This window comes from Cololabis saira, chromosome 2 (genome assembly GCF_033807715.1).
Source record: "Cololabis saira isolate AMF1-May2022 chromosome 2, fColSai1.1, whole genome shotgun sequence".
In the NCBI taxonomy this organism is placed as follows: Eukaryota; Metazoa; Chordata; class Actinopteri; order Beloniformes; family Belonidae; genus Cololabis; species Cololabis saira.
Window position 1 is genome coordinate 39,109,791 of NC_084588.1, and position 23,806 is coordinate 39,133,596.

A 23,806-nucleotide genomic window follows, 5' to 3' on the forward strand; every position below is an offset into this window, starting at 1 on the left:
CATAGTGAAAGAGTGAAATAGAATTGATCCTCTAAATACAAAAGGGCCATGCAGACATAATCTTTATGGTTGAAAATAAAAAATACTAATGAAAAATAAACCTACATAATTGAGATACAAAATATTATTTTATGATCGTGACTATAACATTAGAATGTTGTTGAGTTTGCAGTTGCAGCAGATGGTTAATGTATGTGAAAGTTTAAGATACATTTAACAAACAGAATGCTGTTGTTGATGAAATAAGGCCGTTCATACAGCCATGTGAAAATATGATCATAATGGTAATTCCCCTTTTATATATATATATATATATATATATATATATATATATATATATATATATATATATATATATATATATATATATATATATATATATATATATATATATATATATATATATATATATATATATATATACATATATATATGTATATATGGGGGAGAGGAGGATGGTCTTATCTTATCTTATCTTATCTTATCTTATCTTATATTGTCACCAAATGATTTTGCTGTGGTTTTTTCTTTTCTTCTCAGCCCCTAAAGGACTGTCTTCACCTCGGTTACATTCTGTAAACGAAACCAGCATTCAGATAGTTTGGGACCCTCCAGCCCAACTCAATGGACCTCACCCACTTTATCAAGTAAGACCATTCAGCATGTGCCAGTCGGATGCATAATTTCACTCTGTAAACATGTCAGTGCTCGTCATATACTGTGATGACAACAGTAAAATATGTGTACAGTAATCCCTCGCTATAACTCGTTTCACCTTTCACGTCTCGCTGCTTCATGGATTTGCATTGTTCATTGTGTTCTGCATTCTGATTGGCTAAACAGTCTCCCTGCTTCTTCACTTCCTGTGTGTCAATAACGTTACGGTTTATTATGTACTGTACAGCTTACCAAATTTAATTTTGCTAATTTTCTCCAAAACCCATAATGTCGACAAAACGTTCTGCACCAATTCTCCCGTTCAAATCCAGTTACTCGGGTCGCGGTGGGGCGGTGCCGATCTCCGGGATTTGAAGCCTTGTATAATAATTGTAAAAAAAAAATCAAGGTTACTACTTTACGGATTTCACCTATTACGGGTTCTTTTTGGAACGTAACCCACGTGAAAAACGAGGGATTACTGTATTACAGTATTTCTTGTACTGGTATGAAATAATGTGCTGTGATCAGTGGTGCTCAGTAGGACTCCAGGTAACGTCTGTTGTTATAGATGATTTAATTTTTTAACGGTTAATCAACTAATAGGATCAATAAAATTCTCTATAATGTAAACTATTTTATTTAGCTATGAGATTTTAATATTGGCCTGCTTGTTTTAGGCATGTGTCAAATAACAACAAACATTGAAAATGTTTCATCAGTCAAAGATACTGTACGCAGTGTAATTGTGCTTACGTATACGGTATTTACTCATGTAATTTATAGTTTTAAAACTTGTGTATTATTAAGGCTGTACACTTGTTGTAGTAAACTATATCAAGTATATAATATAAAATTATTATTTAATTTGATTATATTGCTATTAATGTTCTGATTATGATATGATACATATTTTGCAGGTGGAGAGGGCAGATGTATCCCTCTCTGACTCACAAGAACCAGTTGTCAGAGGAACCAGATTTCCAGGAAATGGTTATTACCAGTTTCCCAGTAACACCCTTCCCAGCAATACTGACTTTACAGGTGAGAAATTACACCTACATACACATACTTGCCTGTGCATCTTTCACAGTATTAATAGAATGTCTACAGTAGTGTTTGGAAGTAAGTGAAACATTTCTCTACTGTAATTATGTATAAATCTGACCTAAAATTTCTTCTTTAGGGGGCACGGAGGCGCAGCTGGTAGTGCAGCCGTCTCACAGCAAGAAGGTCCTGGGTTCGATTCCCGCCGGGGACGCTGTGGGCGCTGAAGTGCGTGTTAGTTCCCCCATGACTTCGGCGCCCACACCCTGGGTGGGGTTGGCGAAAGGGCCTTTCTGTGTGGAGTTTGCGTGTTCTCCCCGTGTTCCCTTGGGTAGAAATGTGAGCTACCCTCACAAAAACATGCAACAGTCCTGGGCTATACTGCCCCCTCTGGCCAACCAGGGCGCCAGATGGGGTGGGGAGGATCCGGCCGTAATAACTTGATCCTTCCACGCGCTACGTCCGGCCGGAGAAACCCCACCCTGCCTGGTGAAAAGATGCGACCTGAGCCCAGTGCAGGGCCTTCCCGGGGTTGGTAGAGGGGAGCAATGCCCAGGACTGTCACATAGGTGGGAGCACTGGGTGATAAAATGGGAAAGAATCGGGGGGGGAAAAAAAAAAAAATTCTTCTTTAAAGGGTGACGCTTGAAAGCAATTACAGATAGATATATACTGTAAATGAGAAACTTATTCAATATAACCCAAAGTTTAAGATGGGAGGAAATATACTCATCTAATTAGCATATTGTGACCTCACACGGTTATGGCCATATTGGATTACGCAACTTTCAGACTGCACTTTGAACATATTTTATATAAATGTTCTAAATTCTTTGATATTTTTTATATTATATATATATATATATATATATATATATATATATATATATATATATATATATATATATATATATATATATATATTTTTTTTTTTAGCAAATCTATTAATTTTATATGTGATTAGGTCTAAAAAAAACCCCATCATTTAAAGGGGACCTATTATGGCATCTAATACCTATTTTAAACAGGCCTTGAATGTCTTAGAAACAAGCTTTTGATTGTTTTTGATAAATAAATAAAAAATTCAGCCTCTAAACCATGTTTTTATCATCCCAGTCTCCTTATCTATGCGGGATTCTGAGTGGGCGGGGCTATGATAATGAGGCACTGTGCTGATTGGCTGCCTGAATGACCTGATATACCGCTACGAAAAAATGGCAGAAGCTCCGGCCGGCGGAGTTGTAGTTGTTGTTCCGGCCAGAGTTAGTTGTGGCCGTGGTTTCACACATCGGAGGCCAACTTATGTAAATCGTGCCCGTCGTTACGTAACGACGGGCGCAGAATCTGAACAGCTCGTAGAAGCCTTTCCTCCTTCTCTGAGTTGGCAGGCTGAGCGGAGACCACTTTATATATGTTAAAGCAAGAAAAATCATGTTTTTCATAATAGGTCCCCTTTAAAAATAAATTTAGGAAATCAATGGCTTTAGCATTTGTCAAATCATCGTCACCCAACCAACAGCATCATCCAACTCTGATCTATTCGTGATGTATTGCTTCATTGGTCATATAAACCAAACCATCATCCTCACTATTTACCGCGCTATTCTTACTAACCAGCTGTTTTTACTGCGCAACATGTTCTGTCTCTGCTGCGTATACCACACCCACTAACTCTCCTTGCTATTCTTTGATTTTGGTTCCAAAAATTCCAAGATTTCACCTAACTGCAATCAGTTTTGGGTGGGCGCGGCATGTGCTGCTCAGTCATTATATAGCACCGATCATCGTCATCAGTTGGCAAATCTTCTCTTTCAGAATTAAAGTTGGCAAGTATGTGAAAATGTGCTTCTTCAGCACGGAACAGACATCGAGATATTTGGCATGCTTGCTCTGTAATGCTGTCCCTATAAATGTTTCCTGGCCATCCTGGGGGGGCATGTTTCAAACGCGATTCACTTATGGACTTTGTCTACATGCATTGTATTGTTGTTGGGATTGAAGCAGCACATATCCACCATCTAGGGATGGAAAGTAGTTTGGCACAAGATTTGGGTCCAGTTTCATTCAGTTTTGTTGCTGTGGCAATTTTGTGACTTTGGCGTTTAAAGGGTTAAGATTTACATAAATGTCTTGAAAACACACGGTTAGGCTTAACCGTCCGGAGGCTACTTGGCACTGACTAGCCTGGATGGGTTACATCTGGGAACGTCATGGGTCGTGGTGGCCCCAGGTCTCCTTGATTATTTCCACCCTGCTTTCTCTCCAGTATTCCTTCTCTCGCCTGCTACGGCCAGGGGCTCGGCTCCTGGTGGGTGGTGGTGGGATGGGTCGTCCCTGGGACCTGGTTGTTCTGGTGGTATGAGATGTGGTTGTGGTGGGTGAGCCTGGCTGGCTCCTGCTGATCTGACACCTGGCCCTGCTGGCTGATGCCCCCCACGGATCCTGGGCTGTTTCTGCATTCAGCCATCTTGGGAGTAGAGTCCCATCGCCTTCGCTTGCCTGTATCTGTTGGGGGGTCTGGCCAGCTGCCCAGTGCACTGGGGGAGGTCTGCTGCATGACGCTGACCCAACACACCCGTGCCAGCTGTAATTCAGCCCAAAGTTTTGGTTGCAATCATGTTGTTGCTGAACTCATGTTGGAGGACAACATCACTGCTTCATGTGTCCCTTCAACTCAAACAAATTGGGGGGATTACATCCAACATAACCACAAAACATCATACAGTCATTTATACACATCACACTACACTACACACACACCAATGTACGATCAACAGCACACACAACATCCATCACAATCTTCTGTTTTTGTCTGTCTTTCCGTACTTCACTGTCTGTGATTTCAGTCGTCTGACAGAATCAGTCTCAGGTCCTAATAAAGTTAGTAAGATTAGACTGTCAAGAGGGCTGGTGTAGGGCACTTTCACCTTCACTCTCATATATGCACAAGAAAACGTATATCTGCTGCAAGGTCAAATTGCACATTGTACTGTATATGTATTTAAAAACATGGTTTCTTCGCCAACCTCTGCACTCGCACACCATATATATGCAGACAAAAAGAAAAGATTAAGAAAACCCAGTTATGGCAGTGAAACAAGAATGTTATACTTTAGTTATACTAAAATACAAGAGTAACTTGCTTTGACTCTTTACTCATCCTTCAGACATACAGTTCAAAGGGGATTTAATTGATTTTTTTGGGGGGATTTTTTTTTATGAATGCCATTGCATATGATCCAAAATTACATCTAAATTGAGTCCACTACAAACTTAATGTTTTAATAATGTTAATAATTGCAGTGGTATTAGTAATAAAACTTTAATCAATCCACACCTCTGGTAAAAAGAAAAAAGAGAAAGAAAAACAAAATATTATTAAATATTAAATATTTTAAATAATGAAGTAAATAAATGGATGACCATTTTTAATCCAAATTATTTAATCTAACATACTAATCTAACAATAAAACCAACCCTTTAGTACATTTTTGTAAACTGCAAGAGTAAATAAACCATTGCTGCTAGTGTCTGTTGTTACTTTCTTGTGCAATGACAAACTAAAGATAAAAGCTGCAAGCAGCGATGAACGGGCCCTCGCATCCTTGTGCACATTCAGGCGTGCTGCAGTGGAACCAGAAATGAAGCTGATCTGATAACAAAAAACTATATTGGCTTCATACTTAGCATAAAAAGTAGTAAAAGTAGTCAACAATTGAACCCCCCCCCCAAGAAAAAAACGACCGTTTTTTTTTAAATATTTTTTTGCTTTTAATCACATATTCCACTTTTTAAACTTGGGATCTGTAAAGGACCCATCTGTTTGACAAATGCAGAACATTTTCTTGTGAGATAGAGTGAGTGTGGATCCTGTGGAAGTGGTGACTAAATCTTTTAGAAAAGTCTTGGACAGCAGTGGAAATGTGTTTTTTGGATATGGCACAATTTTACAAAATAGACCAAACACAATTATAGCTAATGAAACAAATATTTTCTATTCATATTTGGGAATGTATTATTCTTTCCTTGAGTGTAACCATCGTTATAGTTGATGAAAAAAATGATCATCAGCTAAATGATGTCAAGTCTTATAATCTCTCATAAAACACATGCAGCACAGCCATTACAGCCCTCAAGCTAAAATACCCTCCACTTTACCAATCTCAGTTTAACCCCTGCATAAGAATAAATAGATATTTTTGTGTTGTTCAGTGACTGCTTGCAGTTTCTCAGTGAAATTTCTTTAGAATGACTTCCACAGTCATCTTAAAGGACAATTATCTTTCTGTTTACCAGCATCATTAGAGGGTTGAGCTGCACAGCCAAACATGTTCTGCTTCATCTGAGAACATCACCCACTCTGACGCTCATAATTAATGACTGCTGATACTAATCAGTGGGATTTGAGCATGCAAAGCTCTTTAATGCCACTTGAGATTATGTCACTGTCCTGTATAAACCTTACATCACCAGCTACGTTGGTATGTGTGAATATAAAGTCAAAAGCTGGATTACGGAGAGAACCTTTCTAAGCAAGTGTGATATAATGTTTAAGAGTACATTTACATACTGTATGTGGGCAAGTAAGTTAAAATTGCTGTAACAATTTCCTGTCTTAATGCAGATTAAATGCCATCCTTATGAGATCAACTTTATTTAATCCAACAAAAGTGTCTGTGATGACCGTAGAGTACTAAATTCTCATCAAGTAAACTACAATTTAGTTTTAAAATAGAGGTTTATTTGACTCAGTATGTGATCCTACATACATTACCAAGAAATTCACATCCCCAGTCTTAATTTGTTTTCATATCTTTATTTTATATTGTGAAACTCACCTTTCTGTTTAGACCAAGCACATTTTGTATAATTTGTTTTAGTTTCATCACTGTGATTCTGTACATTATTGTGGGTTCATGCGTCATCTCTTCTTTTTTACTCTTTAGCTGCAAATGATTAGGCCGAACACATTTTACTGTAACGGTTAAATGTTACAGAAGTACAGTATACATCAGTAAGAGTATCTTATTGGGTAATTCCCAAAGATCAGCAGGTAGATTTATCTACACTGACAGTTTGAAATTGATATCACAACTTTGATATATTTTGCTTCCTTGAGAACGCTATTTGAGAACGTTATTTCGTGGGGGACTTTCTCTGTTCTGTTTTCAGCCCAACAAAGACATTTCCTGTAAAACTTCCTGGTGGATTTTTCTCTCGCTCTCTTTTGTGACTCTTAGTTCCAAATCAACAATTTGTGACTCCTGATCTCTTCCTCTGCCCTCTGGTACAAAGGTGTATAGATCTCTCTGAACACTGCCGGCAAACCGATTGTGATTTTTGATATTGAGGGATGCGTCTCATCCTCTCCACTCTCCTCCTTCATAAAGGGTAATGGATCAGACAGTCACTTTCAGACCGGATCTATTCCGGACCATCAATGTGTCGGCAGTCCTCAAACCATCGCCTTTTTACAACCATCAATACTAATAGCATCATCTACAGACAATTATTCCCATCGAAGCTCACGGAACAGCGAACAAATCAAAGCCAAATTGGATTATGAATGTAATGCAGTGTAATGCCCCCTCGAGAGTCAATTGATCACAGAGGAGAGACTCGTCAATTGTTGATGTATTGTAGAAACCTTGTAACTCCGGCAATGACAAATGTAACATTTTTAAATGAACTGGATTATTGCAGTCTTTTTTTCTTTTAGTTTGACATTGCAACATGCCATGAACTTTCATTTAGGAAACATTTTTGGTACATTTCCTGAAAATGTTCTTCTTATGACTCTTATGATACGGCACATCTAACAGCAGCACTGATATCGCTACAGATCCTGATGGACTTTCTGAAACAGCAAATCATCATTTTTCACCATAAACAAAATGCACCATCCTAGGAATATTAATAATTTGTTGTTTCCATTGAGGTTCTTGCTTCAGGCTTTCTCATTTTTTCTAAACATGGGAATTAAGGGTGCATCCTTGAGCAGGGTCAATATTCTATGTAAAATTAGATGATATTTGCCCTTTCACCTGTTATTTAATGACCACTTTACTAAAATTATTTGTAGCCAAATAGATTATTTTCAATGTGCAATTACTCTGATAGGAGTGCTTATTTCCATAAATTAAGCCCGTTCACTTGTGTTTAAAGATGTTTCTTAATGCCTTAGAATGGGGACTTGAGGTCAATATTGGCCACACTGAATCTTCCTTTAGATAAAACAGGATTAGAACTATATGTAATCGCACTGTAATATGAATAACCTGTGAGTGCTTGTTTCCATAAATACATGTATGTTCATTTATCTTATCTATAATGCTCCAGTATCTAAAACCCCACTGACTTCCTACTCTCCTTGTTCATATTTGAATTAATGACTCTGTGCATCTCAGTTAAGACTGACATATGCTATTTCTAATGTTCAAAAAAATCTATTTAGATGGAACTGGGTCAAAACAGGTTATATAGACCCCCCACCGCAACCCCCCCACCCAAGTCGTAATTCTTTGCTGTTTGAGTTTAAAAAGCACTGATTAAAATGAAGATGGTGTGGTGCTTTTATTATTGCTTATCCAGATGTATTTCTTCTGCCCACTGTTAATGAAGAGAGATGAAACTTTACACAAATATATTTGAAAAAACAAATGGATGCAGGAACAAATAGGCTTGGATCACTTCCAGACATATCTAACACAGTACATTGCACTGCAGCAACTGTGCAGGAAAGAGGGAAATGTTAAATGATACAAATTATTTTTCCTTAATTAATATGATTGATTGCCAGACTTTGACGTTGAGAGGAGAGGGGGAGAATTGTGTGAAGAGAAAGTTTGCACAGACATCATTAGTTTTTCCCCATTTAAAGATTAATCAGAGGAGGCTGGGCTCTTTAATTCTGTCATTTGTATATTTAATGGGCTGCTGCAGAATCTATGGGTGTAATTAGCTAGCTGCCGCGCTCTCATTAATACGCCAGGCTCTGATTAATGCCAGCAGAGAGCTAACATGACTGGAGTTATTCAGGTTATGTTGTGTAGATGATTACACACAACCTCCGCTGTTTACCGAGACAGAGGGGAGAAACAATTCACAAGAAACAATACCACCTAATAAATAAGTCTCTATTTTAAACTGTAAATTGCTCAGTATTGCTACCTGTTAATGCTACTTATTATGGAACATAACATAATTCATATTTTTTCTTATGTATGGTATAGACTTCAATATCAATCCTCTTACTACTAGAATACATTATGAATTACAGTATTCAAACACAAAAAAGAAAAAAAAACGTTATTTTTGTTGACAAGTGTCAGTTTTTCATACTTTTTTCCAGTGAGAAGTGTGACCTTGATTAGGAACTATCCCAACTTTTAACACTTATAACCACTGCCCAAAACAGTGAGATTTTGAAGTAAAAGCCTCTCTGACTGCTTCTGAGCTTGGCTCACGCTTAAGCCATGGGATGATTGAGATTGAGGCTGTTTCTCTAGTCCTTAGGTCTGCACAATTATAACTGACATATTGGACTATATGTAAAAGAGAGACTGTATTGCTGAGCTCTGGTTGTGCTGATAACATGAACACTACGTTGTAACATGTGTAGCCACCCAAGTATGTCATGTCATATTAATACCAGTGAGTCCCATCCTCAATGACTTGGTGATCATGAAAGAGTTTCCATGGTACAGCAGCCAGAGCCATTTCCATGATGGCAAAAATTCAAGATCAAATGTACCAAAAGTCAGAATCGCAGCTTGATCCACAGCCACTGCTCCAACAAACACAGCCAGGCACAGCTGTACTTTGAGCTGGTGGTTGTGTACAGTCACAGGAGAAATAAGCAAGAAATGCATCTTTCTTTACCGTAAGACTTTCAAACAATGTCCCCATCTTATATTACCGGCCGATTCAGAGTCTGTGAACTCGAACCTTTCATTTTATATATATATATGTATGTATGTATGTATGTATGTATGTATGTATGTATGTATGTATGTATGTATGTATGTATGTATGTATGTATGTATGTATGTATGTATGTATGTATGTATGTATGTATGTATGTATGTATGTATGTATGTATGTATGTATGTATGTATGTATGTATGTATGTATATATATATATATATATATATATATATATATATATATATATATATATATATATATATATATATATATATATATATATATATATATATATATATATATATATGTATGTGTGTGTGTGTGTGTGTGTGTGTATGTACAGGACTGTCTCAGAAAATTAGAATATTGTGATAAAGTTCTTTATTTTCTGTAATGCAACTAAAAAAACAAAAATGTCATACATTCTGGATTCATTACAAATCAACTGAAATATAGCAAGCCTTTTATTATTTTAATATTGCTGATTATGGTTTACAGTTTAAGATTAAGGCAAGGCAAATTTATTTATATAGCACAATTCAACACAAGGTAATTCAAAGTGCTTTACATTGACATTAAAAGCGGCAAGGCATAATTAGACAGTAAATAATTCGACATAATTAGATAGTAAATAACAAATATGATTGAATAAGATGATAAGAAAAGAAGTAAAATAATAAAAAGCACAAGCTGTTAAAAATAGGGGCAGGAGAATACAGCAGGTAAGTTTAATTTACCTTAGGATTTAAGGTAAATTTAAAGGTAAATTTAAATTTAAGATTCCCAGAATATTCACATTTTTTGAGATAGGATATTTGAGTTTTCTTAAGCTGTAAGCCATGATCAGCAATATTAAAATAATAAAAGGCTTGCAATATTTCAGTTGATTTGTAATGAATCCAGAATTTATGACATTTTTGTTTTTGTAATTGCATTACAGAAAATCACAATATTCAAATTTTCTGAGACAGTCCTGTATGGACAGTGGGTATATATATTTGGGGTATCAAATTAGCGCATTCATTGCGATTAATTAATTACAGGCATATTTAGCGCGTTATGTTTTCTAATATATTTTTTTGTCTCTAACTTTACTTTTTCTGTTTGCGAATTGTCTTTATTATGAAATCAGTCTGCGGTGGGCTTCTTGTGCTTGAGTTGTGGGTGGAAAACAATGGTGAGTCCCACCTTGAAGTGGACACTGATTGGCTGTCACTGTGTGTGGGCGTGGTTAGCTACGCTGGTAGACTCCCAGGCCGTTTTCGAATTCGCATACTGTACTACAAGTATGCACTGATTTGGCCAAAGTGTAGTAAGTAGTATGCTGTATGTGAACAGAAGGAAATCTGCAGTGTGCGAAAAATACCCGGATGTTGTACTGATCTGGAAAAAAATCCGCAGCATGCTTCAAACAGCCTACCTCGCTTACAATATCCCAGAATGCAATGCGGCCTCGGCCGGGCAGCGATTTTTTCTTTTTTTTTTCTCAAAGCTTTATTGAGAAAACAGCTGCAACCGGACAGTGATGTGATGTGAAGGCAGAAAGGACTAGTTACACCGTGGAGAGGGAGAAGGAGGAATATAAATGTAAGTAACTTTAATATATAACCTTTTTAATTCAATTTAGTGTAAGGACAACGATTAAAAATTGTGGGTTTTTAATAGTATGTTAGGTTTTTGTTAGTTATCTTAGCTAAGTTATCCGTAAATAAAAGTGAACTAAGTGTTATGACAACGTTATATATCGGTAGTTCGTTGTCTTTTCATGAAATAACTACTTTTCATTGCTGTGTTTTGACAGAGAATTTGTCCGGGAGCTGAAATAAATAGATGCAGAGAGAGCGACTCGACAGAGAGGAGAACTTGTTAATAATAAAATAAAATTAACTTCAATAGACTGATATGTTCATTTCAATACATTTATTAAAATCCATTTCCATCCCTTATGTCATTTCATCAATGAATGTGGTTTTACTGCTATTTCAACATTTAAGATAAGATAATCCTTTATTAGTCCTGCATCGGGGAAATTTGCAAAATATAGCCCGACTGGAATCGAACCCCCGTTCGCTGTACGAAAGTCGCTAATCAACCCATTGAGCTATAAGATATACACATCTGATCTGTCTGTGGTATATATATATCCATCTAGTAACAACACGAAGCTTCACTTTATATTCAGACAAACTAACGTGACAGCTACAACTGTTAGATTTAATCTATTAAACCAACATTTATTTCCTAAATGATTTATTTCAGCCGGTGACAATTCTCCACAGGGCTGCAGGTTTCTCCCCGGGACGAGGCCGTGGGTTGACCCGGCGATCGCGTCAGTTCTCCGGCCGTGAGCTGCTGATGCGGCCGGACCGGCGGCTCTTTTGATCCCCGAAACATCGGATCAAATTTCTACGCCTTACTTTTACGCCTGAATGTTAAAAGATGTTAAAACGAAATAAAGTGGCATATTAACAGCGCTACAGCTGGAATTACAACAGCTTCTAGTCCAGTGTTTCTCAATCCTGGTCCTCCTGCATGTTTTAGATGTTTCCCTGCTTCAGCGCACCGTGATAAAAGTACGTGTGTCATCAACAGAGTTGTGCAGACCTTGATGACAGCTAATTAGGACCTTTAATTAGAATCAGGTGTGTTGGTGCAGGGAAACATCTAAAACATGCAGGACAGGGGTCCACGAGGACCAGGATTGAGAAACACTCTAGTCTGCTTTTAAATCTCATCTTTCGCTGACGTTTTGGTGCGAGATGCATTCTGGGATACACTGTAGCACACTGCTGTGTGAACGGTCTGCTGGAGCAGCGTACTGAATCGTTCATTCAGTAGGCAGTATTCAGTGCATACTTTGCAGTATGTAGCATATAGTGCGGTAGTGTCTGAATTCGAAAACGACCCCATTGTAGCTGAGAAGAGAAAATGGAGGAACATGTGAAAGTTGTCGGTCCAGTGAATGGGGGATTTACAATTTCTAAAACGTCCAGACGACACCATTGATAAAGGTAGAGTGATATATGTTCTTTGTTGAAAGAACTTTGCTTACTACCGAAGCAGCTCAAGTTTAGCCACATAAACGCAAAGCACCCGGTCGTGAGCGCAGCCACCGCTAACGTTAGCAGCAACGATGTTGCCACAGCAACGCTCTTCCCCAAACTAGACTCGAGGAGAGCCCCGCGCGCATGCGCACGTCTGTGTCAGTGAGGCTGGCGAATGTTCTTGCCAAGTGGATGTAAACAACTAGGACTGCATCTGCTCAAGTCTGTTAGAAAATAAATAAATGGCTTTATGAAGCCACTTTTTTTGTTGTTATATATCAATCTTTTGATATGCCACAATAATGTAATGAATTTAAAGGAAAACACCTCAAATTGAGGGCTTTTCTCAGCAATTTTAAAGTGAGATTAAAACAGAGATTATTTATATTGATTAGCTTTGAGAGATCAATTATTTAGTCTCAAATTTTTTAATGGCTTGACTGCACTAAATATATATATATATATATATATATATATATATATATATATATATATATATATATATATATATAAATACACACACATACACATACATATATGTTGATTTGATGAGGATTTGATATAAATCACTTGAAGCTTTTTATGAAGATTTTTCGATACAAAATTCTCCATACAAATGCATGGTTAGCAACTAAGCCAAATCATTTACAAGTGTGTTTGTACTGAGAAGTGAAAACCCTGAACATATCTGCAGATAAGCCCATGCACAAAGATTACTTACAAAAAGACATCGTCTAAATGAGCCGAGGTTTCATAATTGTTATTTCTTACTCTGTTCAGTGACTTGGTTCCTGGGAATATTGCAGTACACAATCCTGTCAGAAGACTGGAACACCGATATAAATTCACTGGAGGTTGATGTGTTTTTTTGTTGTCCACAGAGAGGTACAAAGTTTAGTCTCCTGTAGTTGTGGGTGTTAGGTTTAGCTTGGCTGCTATGTGATATTGTATTTTTATTCTCAGGTGAGAAATGAACTCACTTCAAAGACTATAGAGCAATTTCTTCTCCCAGATCATGGTGATGATTATCAAACAGTGCTGCAGTCAAATGTCCAGTGTCAGCTGACATATCGTGTAGACAAAAAAAATATTACTTGGCAGTGAAGCACAGGGACTGTCCCATGGACATTTGAAATCATTTTAAAATAGTCGTCCAAATGGTCACTGTTTCAGTTGCGGTTGATAATTTAAATTGTTTTTAAAAGAAAGCCTTTTACATATATGATGTATTGTCAAGTTTCCAATGTCACCACTGTTTAGAAGATGTTTTAAATGTGTTAATAATTGGCTGCCTTTACAGGTTGTTGTTGAAGTTTGTGACTTTAAGGTCATCAACAGTGAGCAAGGGCATCGTAATTAGGGGTGGGAAAAAAAATCGATATTTCAATATATTGTTGTGCTCTCTGTTTCAATAAATAATCGATATACTGTCGGCTAATATCGATATTTTATTACAACACACATAATGGTTTACGCGGTTGTCACCGCACTATTGTTCAAGCTCTGCCCCGCCCGCCCCCGCTGCCCTCGTGAACAAAACAAACATATCAAAGCGGCCGCCTGAGAAACCAGCTCAGAAAATACAGAACCACGGGTTACTTCGCACAGACAGCGGGCTGAGCAGCACTGTTAATGCTGGAAGTTACTGGTGTTTAAGCTGCCATGTGCGTTAATGTCCGCTCACACAGACAACCAGCTGCGTTAAGAAACGGACCCCGCTCCGCTCGCGCTCCACGTGAGGAGAGCGGCTCGCGTTACACCAACGCAGAACCTACGCCGTAGGGTACGCGGCGACGCGTACATTACGGTGCGTGTCGTTATATAATACATCCATGGTGTCGCCGCGTACCTTACTGCGTTGGTGTAACGCGGAACCATAAATCAGCCTTTACACACGACACGGACACACAGACACACGCCCACCCGTGCAAAACCAGTGTTCAGTGCTTTGGATATTTCAGCTTAAATTTCAAAATGTTATATTAGTTCAATGAAGTTCATATTATTTATATTTATTATAGCTTGTTTGGTTTCTTCTGTTATCGGATACAGTTTGTCATGATAAGTGAAAAATGCCTGATGCTTCATGGCAATATGTGTGTGTGGTGACAGAATAAATTAGACAGGCTAAAAGGATATTGGAAAAGAAGGCATATTGAAAAGCCTATTTGAGTTATTTCTTAGTTATTTCACAATAATTATTTGTGAAAGTATTATTTCACTAGTTATTTTACAGTCATATAATTCAGGCAACAGCGCAAACATTTTTTTTAATAACACTAATCCACATCAATATCGGATCAAATCGAATAAAATGGTGATAATAGATTCTGAATCTTAAGAATCGGATCAATTCTTGACATTTTAATAGATACCCAGCCCTAGGAGGCAGTGAGGTACTGTGCAAAATTAAGTTGCTTACTAGCTTTTCAGTATTAGAAACAAAGCAGTGCACTGTCTTGGTTTATATAAAACATGTTATTAATGTTCATGCACTTTAATTTGTCCAGCTGTACAGTGTTTACATTTACAAGCCTAGGAGACAGTGAGGAAATATACAAATGCACTTTCTTGTATGAAGTTTTAGCATTGAATAAATGCATAACTACAGACGTTTTCCTTTTTATAGGTATTTTTTCCTTTTCAGTCCCATATATCGTGATATATCGCTCTTACCGATATATCGATATATCGATATATCGAATATCGAAAATATCGTGATATTATCGATATCCTGGGCCACATATCGCCAAAGTATCGAATTGGGACTTACCCGTATCGTCCCACCCCTAATCGTAATGTTGGTGATATATTTTATTTATGTTGCATTAACATGTTAAAAACATCATTACACCTAACACATGAAGTTCCTCAGTGAAAGACGATGATATCAGCCTGTTTATTGGCATGCGTTTCTGTGGGAATACCGTTGTGCAAACTGTGCAAAACTGGTGTTATACATTTGTGTGATTGTCTGTGTGTGTAGGTGTGTGTGTGTGTGTGTGCGTGTACACATGCTTGTTTGTTTGTTTAGAGTGTGTTTCATTGTAGATGCATGTGTGACAGAGTCACCTGTCATGGTACATGCTCAGGTTGTCTCTTGATGGCTCCAAAGTGGTTGTCAGTGTGAAGTAGCACAAGTCCTGTGGGAAAATCTGGAGGAAGTAATGCTGAGTACGAGCAGTGTCACTAGATGCTTTACATTTGACATGCTTGACCAACATCTTATCTATCACGCAGAATGCTAGACTCATACAAACATACAATGGGTTATGTAGAGCAGGCTGCTTTGGCTCAGGAGATAAAGCACTTTTTTTCCAACCAGAAAGTCAGCTGTTAGATTCCTGGAGTCCCCCAGTACATGTTAAAGTACTATCCAGCTCTCATTCATTGCTTTGTGAGTGTTTTAGTGATAAAGAAGAAAGCACTACATAACCTGAAAAACTGTATGCACCAATGAATGTTGTACAATTGTGTGAACGGCTGAATTTGGCATTTGGAGTAAAGCAATTTGAGTGGTCAAAAAGAATAGAAACGTTGTGAAAATAAGGTATATATGTGAATAAACAGGCTGTTATTTATTGTTTCCTTCCATGTATCTCTAGAAAAGTAGTTTATAATGGCCCATACCTGGACACAAGGGTAGAGTAACACTCCTAACTTATATCGTGTAGGTCTCATGCTGCAAAAACTGCTCTGATCCATCGCACCAGCGATAGGGACTTTTGATCTCGTCCTGTATATCGAATCACAGGACGTTTACTCCAAAGGTCTTATATTTTTATTTATTATCATTTTCTTTTTATCTGACACAAAAGATGTTTCCTTTACCTTTACATGTTTTGACTGTGGACTGCAGTCTACTTGTGTTCCTGTGTCTCACTATTCCAGACTCTGTTTCCCGTGCGCAACATTGCTGTGTGTGCGTGTGTGTGTGAGATGAAGACGAATTTGCCCACTGTAAAAATCACACACCGACGTTATATAAGGTCAACTTTATTCTGGATAAAAGTGTACCTTAACAATAAAACTTACAAAGAGAAAGGAAAGTTTAATACATTACTACCATGTTTGAAATAAAGACTTTTGAAGAGACCAAACCTGGGAGTGAAAAACTAAACAAGTGAAAATAAAAGTAAAGAAAGCATATTCAGAGTAGGCAGTAGGTATAAAAAGGAAATGAAAGGTCATAAAAGACAAGAAAGGTTAAAAGCAATAGTATGAAAGAAAGGATTGAGGAATCAGAAAGGTGTGATAGAAGGATACAGGCAGGTAATGTACTGTCAGATATCTGTCATGACTTCAGTCTGCGGTGGCAAGGTCATGGGTGGAAATGACACATGCTTGATGTACAGTATGCAGGTTCAATGTAAAGAACATATTTTTCTCTTGTTAACTGCACGCTGGTGTATACCACTAACATATTGACGGTGCACAAGTTCATAATGTGTCACGTAGAACTATCATGAATACTCAGTGCTGCTTGTTTGTCGGGCTTACTGAATGTTTTGAAAAAACCTGGATCGGAGTTCATCCTGCTCAAATATTTACACTTATTAATGCGTTTGACAAGACTACACAGTAGGTCTTTCATGTAGTGTACATGGTCATTGCCTTATTTCCCTTGTATTGTCTCTTTCCTATACTGCAGATATACCATGGTCCCTCAATATAATTGTTCAGCTTGACCACAAAAGATAAATACATGGTTGCACTTGATGTAAAAGTGTCCGAAACAAAAAAACAAATTACATGAGTAGATAATTTTATGCAACGAGGGGGATACACTGTGTTTATGTTGTAATCATGGACACAAGTGTGGTTTGTATTAGTTTTCTTGAGGTGCTGGGTTTGAGCTTGATACACGTCATGTGGAATCCTTCATGTTTAGCAGGAGGAAATGGTGATGAGGTCCAAGAAGCTCATTAGCAGTGAGGAAGATAGGGTTACAGAGTGTCATGGTACACAAAGCAATAAACTGCCTTGACTGTGACCAAATGGCCTCAGAGAGTCAACAGTCCAGCAACTTGTGCACGCAGTAACCCGGTGTTTATGGGTGTTGGTAATAAGCGGAGGCCAGATGCAGACACAATGGGGACTGCTTCTGCATTAACGCTGCAGTGAGGGAAACCTGTCTAAGATGAGGCATAAACAAGAAAAATGGAAGATACATTTTTTCTGAAATCTAAATATACATCATTGATCTGTGTAAGTCGTTTTTGAGGTGCTGCCAATAGTTACTGTGACACTCCTGAAAGCAGAAAGGTTTTCATTAGATTTTTTAAAATGTAAATTGACAAAATGTACAACTTGTCATGAAAATTGAATAAAAACTGGAAGGTTTGAGAATAGCTTATTTGTATTCATTTTGAGCTTGTCATGTAGCTGTTTGACCTCTCTTTATTATTTTCTTTAAATATCTTTCACTGCCCTCCTCCACCCCGAATTCCCTTCATTCCAGCTCTACAGATGTTACCACACTTGTTCTCTATGGAGATGAGCAGACCAGAAACATACACTTAGACCGGCATGCTCTGTGTCATTATGTAGACCAACTAGTGGATTAAGATCTCTGATCCATAGTAGCATGACAGCACTGCACGCTGGATGATTTCTTTGTTTCTAGGTGTATCTTCAGCCCTGAAAACTTTTTGGTTTACCACATTGCTGAAATCTTAAAACAATTACACTTTCAGGACTTCCCCTTTCCATAGTGAGTTAAAAGTTTTTGTGTGTAAAAGTAACAAATGCCAAGATTAAACACTAATTTGAAGGTAGAGTTGTAACTAAATGTAATTATATTCCCGAATCAGTTACAACTTTGAAGCTGATTTAAAGGGATACTTTAGTGGACCTAAACAGTTTTTGGTTCTTGAATTATTAAATTTCCATCTCAGGTTTCAGGCTCTTTTAGTTAGCAATTTAATTTATTGTAGTTTCATAAGATTTACTGGGACCCTGCTCAATCTTTTAACTCCTTTATCGATCTTATAAAGTAGAGGAGGAAGGCCCTGGCTTTAAGAGATAAAAGAGGGAGATCACAAGTGAACGCTGTTAAAAGTGTGGAAGCAGGTCTGTCTACTATGTCGAGTTTTCTGATGTTCATGTTTTCCCTGAAGTGTCTTAGGGCAAGATTATCCTACACGGCTGGCTTATAATAGAAATAAAAAACAGCTTAGAGCTTTAATGTTGTTAGGCAACGTTGGATAAATGTTGTTTGGAAATGTTTTTTGGTGGAAATGTAATATTCATAAATCTTATTTATTTATTTTAGCTGTACTGAAATATATCTTTCATTAAAATGTAGGTTTCACATGAAATCTGAGTTGACTTTAACCTACCATTTCTGAAATGTTGTGCAATGAAACTTGCACAATTACATGGATTTGAGAAGTCTTTGGGAAGAAAGAAGCATACATGCTTTGTTAATTTTGTGTTCATTTGTGACTTCTTTCTTTCTTTCTTTCTTTCTTTCTTTCTTTCTTTCTTTCTTTCTTTCTTTCTTTCTTTCTTTCTTTCTTTCTTTCTTTCGCTTCACACATTATTTTTCTAATTTTTCTTCCGTGTTGTTGTTGTTTCAGGTGTTGAGTTGAGTTTCAAGACTCGTTCCCCAGATGGGCTTCTGCTTTGCGCCTTTTCCCCAGGAGATCAGGAAGAGTTTCTGGCTATCCAGATCAAAAATGGACGTCCTTACTTTTTGTTTGATCCTCAGGTACAGTATGTCTTTTTTTTTTAAATATAATAATAATAATGGGAGTACAGCTTTCTCTTCATCTGTCATGTAGTTTTTATGATTACACATAAAAAAAGGCTTGTAGCATGATCTTGTGGGGTTCTTTATAGACATTTCAGGAATATCTACAACTTTAATGTGAACTATTTTCATTGTCAGAGATGAAAGCTCACATTTCTCCCCGTCTCTGTGAGCACCAATATACAGCATAAAGGATGGGTGGAGGGACTTCCATTACATTTTGGACAAAACATCTGCTTGCATGCAAGAACAACAAACATAGATATTCTTCTGTCTGCCATCAAACTCTCCACAACATATGTTCTGAATCTGAACTGACAGAATGCAAAATGGTAATTCCCGTTTTAATATTTAAATTTATCATTTAACATCTACATTTTTAGAGACTTAATCAGCCTCTGCTCCAAAGCCTTTCTGTATAATTCATACAAAAAGATGGTAAGTTCCATTGAGCGTTCTGTTTGTAATGCATTGCTTTACAAAACGTGTCAAAATAGTATTATGTAGTTTCAAGTGCACTGCACAATTTAGTGGCTGTTTAAGTTATGTTAACTAACATTTTACAGACTTTTTTTCATTCAAATTAGTTTTTTGTTACTTTACTAATTCTCTTGACTTCACCTGTTTTTCTTTTTTAAATCTAATCCACCTTTCTCAATGAATTATTTTCTTTCTCTAAACCTGTCTCCCCAGCCTCTCCTCTTTTCTCTCTTACTTGCTCTCATCTAGTAAATGTGATCTGTAGCCCCTCATTGGTTTCTGTCAGGGAGACGGGGAGAGGGGAAAAACTTTGAAAGTGTGTCAACGTTTGAATTGGACTGCAATTAACTCATTCCCTGCAGTCACCACGCGTGAATACCAATTGCTAGCTAATTAAGCTTTGCACCCTTGCACTCACATACACACACATGTACGCACACACATACTTTCATACGTGCAAAGCCCTGCTTCCCTAATCCACCGATACAGATACATGTAGAGGGGTTAAAGAGTCAACGACTTTGATGATGAAAGCGACGATAGGAGATGATTACACATACTTCCATAAGGCCACCAACTAATTACACACTGACGCAAACAGGCGCACACACACACACACACACACACACACACACACACACACACACACACACACACACACACACACACACACACACACACACACACACACACACACACACACACACGTTCACTCACCGTCAGTATCACAATACAGTTAAGAGTAATCAAAAACTGTTCATCAAAATGTGAGTATGCAAAGTCTCTGGATGTGCACGTTGTGTGACAGTTGAAAGTAAAATGTTGGGTACTTATTTTGATCCGTGTCTCTGTGATTTTATGTACTGTTGGATGTGTGATGGAGTTTATGTGTGTCTTTTCCAACTGGGTTGATTTCTTTGTTTAGGCTAGTTTGGGATAATTAACAGTGGGAGTGATGTCATGGCTTATTAGTGTTCCCCTAGATACATATAGCTGGGCCCATTACTTCCCCCTATTAGCCTGTTGAGCTAGCCTAATGGGATTACCAGTGCGAAGGGGGTAATTTAGCATGACACAGGAAAGTGATCAGCTCATAAATATGTGCATGTGTGAGATGCCACACACATGCATATCATGAAGTAAGGAATATTTAAGTTACATTGTATGGAGGCTGAAATATTTTGAGTATCTACTGTATGTTGAGGTTATTGTGGGTGAAAGTGATGCACTTAAAGTGATTTTAATATATAATGCAGCTCATGTAAATTAATGGGATGTAAAGTGCAAATTAATAAATTCAACAGTGAAATTATTATGGAAGTGAAACTATATAAAAGTAGAACTGTTGATCTACATTACATACAATTTCACAGATGTAAGTGGTTGATGAGTATCACACACACACAGGATTTTTCATCAGAGTAGAGATACATACAGTATGATTAAAAACAAGGGTTTTCTCCAGGTACTCCGGCTTCCTCCCACTGTCAAAAACATGATTTTTTGATCATTCTAAATTACCCATAGGAGTGAGTGTGGGTGTGTGTGGTTGTTGTGTATATGTGGCCCTGCGATGGACTGCTGACCCTTACATAGAATCAAATTTGGTTGTACAAATTGGTTATGATAATATTTTTTATATTAATGATTCAAACAATTTTCTACAATCCAACCAATGCTTAAATCTGGAATGTATTAATGCATTTGAACCTTTATTTAAAGCAACACTGGGAATTTTGTTTATTTGCTCTATCGCCCCTACGGTTCGGCTGTGGTGCAGCATTGTTGTAAATACAACTCACTAATTTAGCCCTACCCAATGTGGATTGGTTTACCAACTGAAGCCCAGCATACCTGCCATAGAAACCTAAGCCTGCTGAATCCTACAGAGACTACTGAAGAAATCCTAGTGGTGGTAAAATCCCAGGACAGTAATATAGTTAGCTGTGTTAGCTATCTCTGCAACGGCTGCAAAATACTCACATTACACACAGCTCATAGCAGACAACAAACAGCTTATCACCAATTTATTTATTTATTTTTTAAAGCAACATAAAAAAACCCAGCAAAGTGAAACTTTCTTGACACAATATAGCCTACCCATAGCATAGAAATCCAGATGTACCGCTAGCAAACTTAAATTTGCTTTCCAGTTCTTACATCTTTCTAGATGTGGGTCAGAGCTGTCAGGCTAACAGGAAACACTAGTTCCAGTGCAACACATTGAATTTAGACAGTTTGGAAATAAATCAGAGGTAATAAAGCACATTCCCCACATGTCTAATGATTGACAAAATGAGCAAATGCAAAACTGCAGCAGGTAAACTTTATTGTCGCATTAAAAAAAAAAAGAATCTAAAGTCAAAATACACTGTAGAGCTATAGTTTAATTCCAGGCCAACTATGCGTCCTTTGGCAGTGGCAGGGGTCCCATTTACGCTAATATACATCAAGGAAACATCAGAAGGATTTGGAAACTATACATAATTTTTAAGATGAAAAAGTTATGCATTGTTTCTTTAACACACAAGTAAAAAGAAAGTTATTGTCCGTGTCCTCTCTGAAAACATTATTCTTCAATTCACTGTTGTTACAAAATCAAAGCAAATTGAGAATTTGATGCTCATTCATTCAAAAAAAGACAAAAGCCAGAAAATCTGAAGTAAAAGTTTATAGAATGTAACTTTTCTGGAAAACTGCTATCATCAAAAGTGGTGACTAGTGAGGGAGTAAGGAATGGGTATAAAAGGAGCTTCCATCAAAAATGTAGACTTTTCAAGCATCAGAGAGTCATCCATCAGTTTGGAAAATATTTCCTTAAGCCACGCTGCTAACATCGTAAGTCTTTCAGCAGATTGTGGGAGTCCAAGGATATCCTTGTGCCTCAGACCAAAGTCATAAACTATTGGATTCATGTAACCTTTGAGCCCTAGGGAGGCATTGCATAGGAACCCGTCACCCCACTGGGATCATAAAAAAACGATTGTCATTCTAACCCTCTAATCTAGCACTTAGCCTAAAGCCAAGTCTTTACACTCCCAGATGTTTGTAAACTTGTTGGGACGATGGTTTACTGGTTGTCAACGTATGTCCATGGGTTTCGGTCCCCATGATGAATTAACATATAAACAAAAACACAAGAACACCCAGAAACATGTGTGTGTGTGTGTGGGAGTGTCAGTCGGCCTTTAGTGTCATATACTGCAGTGTTTCCCAGTCCTGGTCCTCGAGTACCCCTGTCTTGCATGTTTTAGATGATTGCCTGCTTCAGCACACCCTGATACAAATGACTGTGTCATTAACAAGCTTGTGCAGGCCCTGATGACGAACTGATGACGACCATTAATGAGAACCAGGTGTGTTAAAACAGGGAAACATCTAAAGCATGCAGGGCAGGGGTACTTGAGGACCAGGGTTGGGAAACACTGATATACGGCACATTTAAGAGATCAACATCGAGGCAGTCAATAACGTTGAGTGTGGTATCACTCAATAGAAGACGAGCAGTGGGTCTCTGATAAATAGAGGTGTTTGTTTCATCCGGCTATTTAGTCTTAGCATACACAATTCCTTTAGCTCATACCATGTGTTAACGGACAAAGGGAAAGTGACTGCCCAGGTCTCCCCAGCTGGTGTTTGCTGGTAAAACATCCATCAGCTATCTGCTGTGTACTGAACTGCTGATCTTCCACCTGGCTCAAGGGCAACTCGGTATTAGTTTTTAGGAGAGTTGAGACTTTTCTTCCGGTGTCTCCCCAGAGAAGGGATGAGTGGTTAGGTGTATGAGAGGGGGGCAAAAAGTAAATAGCATCCTGTTAAGTACAGCTGTCTAGCAACATCAGTAAAGATGTCAGAAGCTGATATGCTTTTGCAATCATACATTTATTGATCTCATCAT

The 23,806-nt window shown here is 37.7% G+C and overlaps 1 protein-coding gene across 1 annotated transcript in view; it reads left to right on the forward strand.

The window, feature by feature from the left end:
• The window catches only part of ush2a (Usher syndrome 2A (autosomal recessive, mild)), a 275,510-nt gene that overhangs the window by 85,971 nt on the left and 165,733 nt on the right, over positions 1-23,806 (forward strand). Inside the window, exons 28-30 of the mRNA XM_061745247.1 lie at positions 541-647; positions 1,578-1,701; positions 19,256-19,386. Of these exons, the coding sequence (XP_061601231.1) occupies positions 541-647; positions 1,578-1,701; positions 19,256-19,386 (362 nt within the window). The remainder of the gene's footprint in view (positions 1-540; positions 648-1,577; positions 1,702-19,255; positions 19,387-23,806) is intronic.